This window comes from Podarcis pityusensis (assembly GCF_964106645.2).
Source record: "Podarcis pityusensis genome assembly, chromosome: 8".
NCBI lineage: Eukaryota > Metazoa > Chordata > Lepidosauria > Squamata > Lacertidae > Podarcis > Podarcis pityusensis.
Window position 1 is genome coordinate 35,080,794 of NC_138033.1, and position 11,133 is coordinate 35,091,926.

At 44.8% G+C, this 11,133-nt stretch overlaps 1 protein-coding gene across 1 annotated transcript in view; it reads left to right on the forward strand.

Moving 5' to 3' along the window:
* Positions 1-10,436, forward strand: part of CPNE2 (copine 2) — an 80,720-nt gene extending 70,284 nt beyond the window's left edge. The window contains exons 12-16 of the mRNA XM_081017041.1: positions 1,593-1,647; positions 5,365-5,416; positions 6,923-7,056; positions 8,691-8,927; positions 9,858-10,436. Coding sequence (XP_080873167.1) covers positions 1,593-1,647; positions 5,365-5,416; positions 6,923-7,056; positions 8,691-8,927; positions 9,858-9,965 — 586 coding nt within the window. The 3' untranslated portion in view covers positions 9,966-10,436. The remainder of the gene's footprint in view (positions 1-1,592; positions 1,648-5,364; positions 5,417-6,922; positions 7,057-8,690; positions 8,928-9,857) is intronic.
* The last annotated feature ends 697 nt before the right edge of the window (positions 10,437-11,133 follow it).

An 11,133-nucleotide genomic window follows, 5' to 3' on the forward strand; every position in this document is an offset into this window, starting at 1 on the left:
ATGCTACTAGCCCAGAGATGGAATGAAGGAGAAATGCCAATGAAAGAAGAATGGCAGATGAAACTGATGGAATATGCGGAAATGGCGGAACTGATCGGAAAGATCCAAAACCAGGAAGATCAAGTATTTTCTAAAGACTGGAATAAATTCGTAATTTAATTAAAAGACCACTGTAAACAGTTAAAATCTTTGGCAGGGATGTAAAGACACTTGTAATGTGGAATTGATTTAATGATAATTATGGTTATAGAATAGCTAGATAAGGGTAAAAGATGCAGTAAATTTAATCTTAAAGATGGAAGGAGGTCTAAGAGTTCGAAAGAACTCTGTATTTTAATGTTTGAAATTGCTATGTTTTATATGTATAATTTCCCCCCGAAAACTACGCACGCACGCGCACACATACACGAATACCAATGGCAACTCCACATAGGGCTATGCAAGACTCTGCCTGAAACCCCAAAGAGCCACTGGCAGTAAGTGTAGACATTAGTGAGCTAGACAAACCAATATAACTAACTCGGCAAAAGGCAGCTTTTTACAGCCCTATCTTCCTGTGCCACCTTCATGCCTTGCTTGTGATCTTCCAGATTCCCCTGGCTGGCCATTTGGGAAATGGGATGTTGGATTAGATCAACCTCGTCCTACCTCGAAGTGTTCCAGATGTTTTAGATTATGGCTCTCAGCAGCCCAAAGCATCTGGATGGTGACAGGATACGGAAGACGGGACGGGGAGCTTGCTTTGAATCATCCGGGCTCTTCTTAAATTCCCCCTGGAATTCTGCAGATTGTCTCAAGCCAGGGACAGATTGCCAGCGTGGGGCAAAGTGCCCTTTCCAAAACAATGTGTTTCTTGGCTTATGTATTTATATTCCACTTATTAGGCATGTTTGGCTCCCAAAGGAGCTAACAATTTAAAATTGTTTAAAAGGGAGAGGATTAACGCCTGCATGCATCCCTTTCATGTGGCTTGTGTAATTCTCTAAAGTTTGTAGTCCTCATGATGGTAGAGAAACACATTGATCTGGCAGTGAAGTTTGACCACACGCATCTTGCAAAGCTGGTTGTGAGGCCTTGCAAACACATCACCTTCTGGAACTCTTTGCATAGGGCTTTGCAGGCTGATCAGCAGTGCCTGCAACCTCCCCCTTTGACTGATCCAGGTTTTTACCTGTCCCATACCTGGGCAGGTGTGTGTGGCTTGGCCAAATGGGTTGGCCTGGTAGGCCTAAATTGGCCCATAAGCAGGAGGTTCCCCTCCACTCCTGATTAACAGAAAGGCATATAACCACTGCAGAAAGGAACTTGGGATGGATGCACCTTCTTGTGTAACTTCCCAGCAAACAAGTCAGAAGGAATGCACAATAAAAGACTGAATATAATCTCACCTCTGCATAAGCTTTGTGTGAATAAATCAGGGTGAGTACTCAGGGAGCAGGAATCTCTCCTAAGTAGTTTTCTGCATATCGTGTTGAACCGATAATGTTTATTTGGGTTACAGAACCGTGCTGGAGATGTGCAGCCTTGGCTAAGTCCATACTTACTTTCTCCCTTGCTTCCCCCTCTCCCCCCTTTTTCTGATTATTTTGCAGAGATAAAATGTTTCCTGCTTTGGGATTTGGTGCCCAGCTCCCCCCAGACTGGAAGGTAAATCTGATCCTGTTGTTGTAGACGTTTCCATGCTTACAGTGTGTGTATATATCATTAGGTGAAACAAAGCTTTCAGGGTTTCCTTCTTGATTCTAACAGTGCATTTCTATACTTAGAAGTACATCCCATTGAGTTCAGTGGGGCAGACTCCTACATAAGTGTAGGAATGGCCCCTCAGTCAAACAGCTGGCCCCGTGGCAAGCATTCAGAGCATCCTGGGGAACAGAGTCTGAAATGGGGATTCTAAGGCAGGAGTGAAAAGAAAGGGGGATAAGGAGAGAGGAAGGTGTGTTTGCTTGTTCAGAGGTTTAGGCTAGGCTAGAGAATCCATCAGCTAAAACTACAATTCTGCCTCAGCCCTCCAAGCTTGGATGGGTGAGGAACAGTCCATGCCATTCACTGCTACAGGTCTGTACAGTTGGATATCAACTTAAGCTGATATCCAGAGTTTCTGGATTTCCCTCTTTCTCATCTCCCCCCTGTAGCTCCTGACACCTTCCCCACCTGCTCTTGATGGACCCCCTAACCTTTTGAAATGTATTTGAGGGTGTTCCCAGGGGGTGGGGAAGAAGAATCCCATTACATGAATGAAAGTCCATTCTGCTAGCGGTTGGGAATGACTGCAATGGCTGTCAAACATTAGGAGTCACTGCCAAGCCTAATAAGAAGGGCATGAGTGTCCCAGTTGTCCACACAACAACTCCAAGACAGAGGAGGTAATCCACGACCAGCCAAAAAGGAAACCTGTGCCATAAAATGCAGGTTAGGAACCAAAATATTTTCTCTGAAAGCCAGGCTACAAAATGTTAAAGACTGCAAGAGCAGTAATAGTGCACTTTGCTTTATAAGATGCTCTGAGGGCATTTTATTGCTGGAATGTAAAAACAGATTAATGAAATAAATACATGGCTACATAAATTTTATGACAGTGCTATTAGATGTTTATGTATATGGATTTTTGTTGTGTGGAATCTAATATTTTTACCCGCAATATTGATAAACAGGAATCTGCCCTGCCCATAGAGGCATCTATGCTGCACCTCCACAGTTGGTGTGAATCCTGCATGCCCTGTTGGTGTCCAGGCATGGTTGCTGATTCTTGGAGCCTCTTCACTTGGTCTCAAGTGCTACCTTAATGATTAAATACTCCAGTAACTCTCCCATTGTGCACATTATTCTTGCTATTAATACAGTGGTGCACACCCTGTATCAAGGTGCCAGTGACATTAAGTGCAGGATCAGGCACTCGATGTGCTGCTTGAGAGTGAGTCATCCCCCTTCTTCACCATTAAACATTACATTTGTCTGTCATTTCCCCCATTACAATGAATGCAGTAAACATCTTTTAGTTCTGAAGGTGACCAATTTGTTGTTCCTGAGAGCAGGAGGAGGAATCAAATGCTGACATTTTAATGGGAGGAATTAGGATGGGTGACGTGCAACTTTGCTTCTGAGATGAATTTTTTTTAGATGAAGTAAGTTAAAATGGCAGTCTAAAGGTTTGCATTTTGGGGTGGTTGTTTTTTCACCCCTGAGCAGAGTGTTGGGTGAGTCTCTACTTTCTAGGACTGCAAGCTTCAGTATTATGTCTGAATAATCACTGAAAGCTTTAATAAACATTTGCCAGCCATTTAACTGGAGAGACCGAAAATAAAAACGCCAGGTCTCTGAACACTCAAAAGGTCCACCGCTGTGATGAATACATGAGTGGGCAGCTTCCTTTGTCTTGCACCACATCACATGTGGGATCTGTTGTCTAATGATTTAGAAAAAGGGAAAGTGATCTGTTGGAACCCAATTAATGAAGTAAAATAAGAAGTAAACAGTCTAGCAGACGTAAAATTTCTTTCAGTACAAAAAACTCCATCCTTAAATATCTAAATTCATAGTAGCATATAACTAGACTACGTCTTTGGTAAAAGCCAAAACACCTTTGCAGACACTTGCTTTGGTTTTTGCATTATTCAGTGTCCTAAGGACTGACTAAATGTAACAACAACAAAAACAAAATGCCACCCATTGAGTGGGTTGCCCCAGCCACTCTGTGCAGCCTACAGCAAAATATAAGCACCCCAGGCTGTGGGGTCCCAGATCTGTGCTCTGTGATGTGGCCTGAATGGAGCCACTGGAAACATTAATTGACAGGCCTAATTGTCATCTATTTGGATATTGCAGTTTAAACTCCCAACCCTGCATATTAGATCTGGCAAGCGCAGTAGCTCTGTGAAACTAGGCCTAAAATTTATGCTCAGAACCTGTCAATAGGACACATAACTTCCATTTGTTCCTCATGTTTCAGGTGGGTCCAGTGATTGATACACTTTTCTAGGTGTTTTTCCCACCCACCAAACAAAAAACAACACCTGTTTGCTTTTCAGAGAGGCAGGTCTATTTTATCTAAATAGCCTATAAGCCTGATTTAGTTTCCAGCCAAAGAACAGGATGACTCAATACCTTTTCCATGCAGGAAACCAGACCACCATTCAGGAAGTTTAGGTTTATTTTAGCTTCAGAAATCTCTCACATATAACAACGCTTGTGACTTTGTGGGGGATCTGGCCAGGGATGGTGTGCAATACACAAACTGAAACACAGCTACATTTCAGAGTTCGCATTTCTCAAAATTTTGCATTGCAGTTCTCTTAGCCAAGTAATGTGTGCAGAAATACATAGGCTGAGGTGAAGTGTGCATAGAAACACATGTATTAGTGAAAAGAACATACAAAAAAAATAGATACATGTTGGCTGCTTTTGAGAATGCCTGCTCTTAATTTCCACCATATCTATAACCTCGTGGATGGCTATCTGCATTTTCTATGGACTGCAGATAACAAATTGCAAACATGGCTATTGTTACAGTGAGGACCAGAGCAGGAAGCAGAGATGACTATTAAAGATAAGAGACATAGAAATCATGCTTTGTTCTCCCGATGCTCTTGTTGCCATGGTGCCACAGGATGCTTTCAAAGGACTGATATGAATAAGATATTCAGCACATAAAAAAAAAACCATGTTGGAAATGTCAGAGAACATCTTGAAATGCAAAGGCCTCTGCGAAGGGGACATCAAGAAGTCTCCTCTGTAGGGGCTGTGAGAGGGAACAAATTCAAATCCCAAAGCACTGGGGGGGGGGGGGTAGGCTGTGGCTGCAGCCATCTGTCAAGGTCCCTCCCATGTGCAAACTTTTGGGGGTGGTGGGAAGACTATGTCAAATTATTCATTGTTTGCTCATGGGGAGAAAGGGCCCTGAGCCTGCAAGTCTGGGAAAAGAAAGTGTCGTCTATGGAAATCACGATGCTCTGTATTGTGTCACCTGAGGACCTGTCTCCAGCCCTCTTGCTGGTCTGAAACAGGATCTCTATGCTGTTGACTGGGACTTGCAAGGTGAGGGGGAAACAAAAAGAACACTTTTTGGGTTGTTGTTTACACATTCATGAAGCTTTTTCCTACTATGCTATATGGAAAAAAAGGGCTCAGTCCTGAGACCTTTCTTTGCTATATGTAGGGGAGGGGGTTCTAGAGAGTGGGGAAGGGGGTGATCCCCCCCCCCGAAAAACCCCCCTCTGTGCATTGTTGGAATGGGTGTTTTTAACTTAATGGATCATATCTCCTTGGCCCCAATACTTGGGTATCAGCCACATTTTGCAATATGTTTGGGTGGAAAGAGGAGTAAAATTAATCCCCACTGCTTCTTTTTCAACCTTCGTCTTCCAGGTTTCGCACGAATTTGCCATTAACTTCAATCCCACAAACCCCTTTTGCCTCGGTAAGTGCACAGTTCATTTTATTTCTGCTGTCTTTAATTCACTGGCTTTTAAATTTTAATGCTGTTTTAAAATCTGTACTATGTTTTATATCTTATTTCTCTACATGCAGGGCAATATATACATTCTGTCTTAAATGCAGGGGGTGCAAAGCTGAGAGGTTTTTTTGGGGGGGGCGGCGGCACGCCTTCTGAAAAGACACAGAAACTTCCTCTAAGTAGCTTCCACCACAGAAGTATCCAGACTAAAATAGCTCTATATGTGGGGTGTACAAAATGCTTAGAGAAAAGCCCCAGTTCAAATCTTTTAATGATATAAGGCCTTGGCTGGCAGGGGCTGATGGGAGTTGTAGTCCAACGACTTCTGGAGGACACCAGGGAAAGCTGCCTTAGGTGTTCCAACTAGGGATGAGGAAGAGATTTGATTCTGTTTGCATTTCCCTAAGAAGCCACCCAATTCGCACTTCCCCAAACAATATGCATATCCAAACATAACTATCCTTCAAAATCAAAAGGCACTCTCCTCAAAATTCTGTGAGGCCATTGACCAACCAAATAATGTGTACCAAAATGCATATATTAGTGAAAATTACACACAGAATGCATTATGGTAGGGAAAGTTGCTTACAAAATGTGTGTATATTAGTAAAAAAAAAAAAAGGTGTATATATTAGGAGAAATCCATGTTAAATGTTGACACATTTTCCCTGGGAACAAATCACTGCAGACTGGAAAAATGAGAAAGGGAAATCGACAGATTCCTTCCTCTCTAGTTCCAATTGCCTTTTTGGATTAGTGTGAAGCCTCCTGCTTCCGATACCAACTAGCCAGATGCCTCTTGGCAGATGTTGCCTCTGAGTTTATCCTGCCTCTGAGCATAGAGGTTTTGTTCTAGTTAGCAGCACTTGTTGGGAGTCGTCTGTGAATCCTCTGGGAAATGCAACCAAAGCAGCCTCCACCTCTCACAGAGACATGAAGCAGCCTGGAAGCGTTAGTAGGTGTTCGTACACGTTGCTTGAGTGATAGGTTAAAGGGTCACCTGAGTTAACGGGGCGAGGAATAAATAGCTGGAATGCAGAGACAGAAAACCCCACACACTTCCGGATGGAGCCGAGCAGGAGGCCCCCTGCAAGCAGCTTGACAAGAAGCTTGAAAAGGTTGTTTCTTTTATAAGATTCTTTCCCACCACCACCCAACGATGAGGATGAGACTGTCTCAAGTCATTAATTAATTACCTATATTTAGGGCTACCCCCCCAATTAGAGAAGTCTTCGTCATTTGGGTGAGTTTTAGGCCAGGATCCTCTATGCACTTACCTGGGGATGAGTCCCAACTGGACTTTCTTCTGAGTAGACACATGCATGACAGGATTGTGCTGCAAGGCTATTTCAGGAACACAAAGGTTGCTAAATCAAAACTTTGGGACAGGAATTGGGGTTCACACCTGGATTTGTGTGCATTTGGGGGGCCTGCAGCACTGACCACCCGTTCTCTTACTTTGCTCTAAAGGTGTAGAAGGCATCGTCCAAGCCTACTCCACCTGCCTGCCTCACATACGCTTCTATGGACCAACTAACTTCTCCCCCATCATCAACCACGTGGCTCGGTTTGCAGCCCAGGCCACCCAGCAACAGTCTGCAACTGTGAGTTCAGGCACCTTTGCCATTTGTCTTTGGATAAAGTGTGTTTGGTGGGGGCACTGCTGGATCTGCAAGAGGGCAGAGGCTGCAAGGAGGAGAACTATTAGATCAGTGGTTCCCAAACTTTTCAGGCCACCACCTTCTTGGTTCCATAAACTCAGTGCCTCCTACCATATAGAAAGCATTTAGCGTTTGCAGAACCCAGTATGGAAGAAAATAACACAATAAAACTCAAAACAGTAACAATCAATTGCACCTTTATTTAAAATCCAGTTAAAACTATTTCAATTAATTAACTGATGAACTTGAGTGATACCAGCTTTTTGAAGTCTGAGAGTCATTTACACCTCTAGTGCGCCCTGCCACCCCCACTGTCTCCTAACACCCCCTTAGGTAATCCCACTGCCAGAGCATACCTTTTACCTTTTTACCCTAGATCATAGAATTGGAAGGGACCACGAGTCATCTAGTCCAATCTCCTGCAATGCAGGAATCTTTTGCCCAACGTGGGGTTTGAACCCACAACCCTGAGATTAAGTGTCTCATGCTCTACCAACTGGTACTGCTCACTTTGGGAACCACTGCATTAGATCCTGCACGTACATGATAATGCTACTGCAGAATTGAGCCCCTGGATGACGTCCAATGCACTGCTAGCTCATGGATTGGATCACCCGCCATTAAAGACTTGCAGAAATAAATGTGTGCTTCGGAGAGAATGTTTGTGTTGCTATTTTGGTTCCACAGTTTGAGCTGCAGAACAGGAGAAGGATTAATTTTATAACGCCAGTGTGTTGGTTGAAAATACACGGGAAGAGATGTACCCCAACTGTCCTCATATACCAGGAACATTTGGTAGGGGTAGCCGATCTGGTGCTACTCTCCGGATGGTGTTGGATTCTAACCCCCATCATCCCCAGCCAGTGTGGACAATGGTCAGGATGATGGAAATTGTAGTCCAGTAGCCTCGATCGTCTACCCCTTCCATCCCTTGCTGTGGTCCTGATGAAAATCGCCCTGCAAACCCTCACACCCCAGAAAAAGTTTCCATTGATATTATTTCTTAATGTAGATAGGCCCTCTTTTAGGAAAATGTCGAGAACTCTGATGGGGGCTTAGCACAAACTTCTCCTTCTCCTGCACTATTCGGTTGAGACGTCCTCCTGTATTAAGGCAATGTTGTCCTGCACCTTGTCTGAGGACAAGGGATCATCCTGCAGGTTTCACCAAGGACCAAGGAGCGCTAATCAGGTGTCAGTTGTGTCTGTGCTTTGGCACTAATCATCAGGAAATTTTAATAGATAACATGCCAGAAGAGAATAGATCTTCCATGAGGAAGCCTAAGCTAGAGCCAGTCACATTCCCCAATCTAGTTTCTCCTGGTTTGGCGAGAGAGCAGGGTGCCCTTTGGATGTGAGCCATCTCCATCTTCCCCTGCCAATCCACTGAATCACCCCAACACACAACTCTTTTGGCCTTACTGACACCAATGTTCCAGTGTCAGGCCAGGTGCCCCTCCCTCCTTGCAACTGAGCAGGACTGTCCCAGCTCCTGGCTCATCATCTCAAACTGCTCAACCCATGTCACCATACCATGGAACGTGTCTGACTTTTCGCTTTTTCGCCCTGCTTCTTCAGCAATACTTCATCCTCTTGATCATCACTGACGGCGTCATCAGTGACATGGACGAGACGCGGCATGCCGTTGTGCAAGCCTCCAAGCTGCCCATGTCCATCATCATCGTGGGAGTGGGGAATGCGGACTTCGCAGCCATGGAGTTCCTGGATGGAGACAGCCGCGTGGTCCGGTCTTACACGGGAGAGGAGGCTGTGCGTGACATCGTCCAATTTGTGCCCTTCCGGGAATTCCGTAGTGTGAGTGTGAAAGGCTTTGCCAGCCCTAAGTGCTATTATTTTAATTTATTTGTTACCCGCCCTTCACCATAAGCTGTGGACTTTTTGGGATGCTGGCTTAGGTTAACGTTTGTTTCAGTCCAGAAAAGCTTGTGTTCTGTTCTTAAATCACCACTGAGACATACTGCCTGTCTTAGGGTCACTAAACGGATATATGAAGCTGTTTTCTGCTCAGTCAGACCAACGTTTTGGACTGCAACTCCCATATCGGCCAGGGTTGATGGGAATTGTGGTCCAAAACGTCTGGAAGGCTGGCCTAACCCTACCAACTCCACTGACCACGACTCCGTGGTGGATGCCTTCAGGATACAGAAAACAGGCATAGTTATACGTTGCTTTGATATCGCGGCAGCGGCTGAATGTGTGAAGTGGCCTCAGTGAAAAGCCTGAAACTGTATCTACTTACCGTATTTTTCGCTCTATAGGACGCACTTTTTCCCCTCCAAAAATTAAGGGGAAATGTGTGTGCGTCCTATGGAGCGAATGCAGGCTTCTTGGCTTCAGCGATAGCAACACGAAGCCTCCAAAGCGCAGAGGGAGCAAGACTCTCCTGGCTTCAGCGAAAGGAACCCGAAGCCTTTGGAGCGCAGCGCGAGTTCCCGCTGCGCTCCAAAAGCTTCAGGCGGCTATCCCTGAAGCCTTTGGAGCGCAGCGGGAACTTGCGCTGCGCTCCAAAGGCTTTGCAACCTTGCCGCCGCTCCCTTGGATCCCGCTCGCTGTCTTGGCTTCTTTGCTCTTTTGGGGGGGGGGTAAGATTTTTTTCTTGATCCCCCCCCCCCCAAAAAAGCTAGGTGTGCCTTATGGTCCGGTGCGCCTTGTGGAGCGAAAAATACAGTATTTATTTTATTTCATGGTGGAGAAGCTTGAACAGCACTGGCTTTCTTCTTTCAGGCACCGAAGGAAACCCTGGCCAAAGCTGTCCTGGCGGAGCTGCCACAACAAGTAGTACAGTATTTCAAGCACCAGAACTTGCCGCCCATCAACTCAGAACCTGCCTAGGGCCCAGCCTACAAACTGTTCTTTGCCTGCATGTGCCCCAAATGTGTCGATGGCAGACGGTTGCATGTCTTATGTGGTTTCAAACAATTTGTACTTTTTGATTTAAGATGATTTAATTTAAGAGACGCAACAAAGAGCCCTGACCACCCCAAAAGTGCAACATGGGAAGCCACCAGGCCTGAGATTCCTGGGCCAAGGAAACTGTTGTCAATGCAGGACATTTTCCCTTCCCAGCCCTGAGAATCAACTTTTAAGTATTTGAATGTACTTTGTATGATATTTTTTTTGTGGAATGAGAGGAAAATTTTTACGCCCAGAACTTTCCAAGCCGTGAAGTTCTTGATATCCCATTGCCCAAAGAAATGTGGACAGTTCATGGATGTGTCATACTTCTCATGCTCAATGTTCATTTTTATACTGTGTACATGTTATATTTGTTATACTCAGGTTAATAAACAACCATGGACTCTTTGCAGCTTCATGAAACCCTGGTGTGGTCAGTTTGGAGCTCTGCAACTCAGGTTTGACAGGTGAGACAGCAATAGGAACCTGTAGCCAGTGGCCTAGAACAGGGATGGCAAACTCGAGGACCATAACCTCTTGGCCAGTCCTTGTGTGTGTATGCTAGTGGCAAGTGTGGCCAGTATGTGCATAGCACACACAGGCATATACATACACACACTTAATTTTTTCAAACCTGTCTCCCAAACCTCCCTGCTTCCTGGAAGCAACTTCTGCTTCATCCCACACCATTCCTGCGCTTTGCTGCTTGCTTCCTCCTCCTCCACTTTCTCTCTGGCTCTACACCATTCTGCTCTCTGTCATTTTAAGTGGTATATAACAAAAATCCACAATATCCGAATCTCAAATTTGCCACAGCACTAGCTTCCCATATTATATAATCCTGTGTTTAGGAAGAATCTTCACTTTCTTAACTGCTCATAGCAACAGTGAGGAAAAAGTACTGGGGAAAATAAAGTGTGATGGAGTCATGCTTCTAAGCCCAAGCACACAGCATTGGCAGGTAGCAGCTTTTAATTCTATTCTCCATCATTTCCTTGAATGACGGCTTAGGTTCAAGTTGCTGACACCCTGCAGTATCCCATAAAATACATGCAATTTGCAGAAATTGAGTACAGTCAAGCTTCCAAGTTTGCTCAAGTGCTTT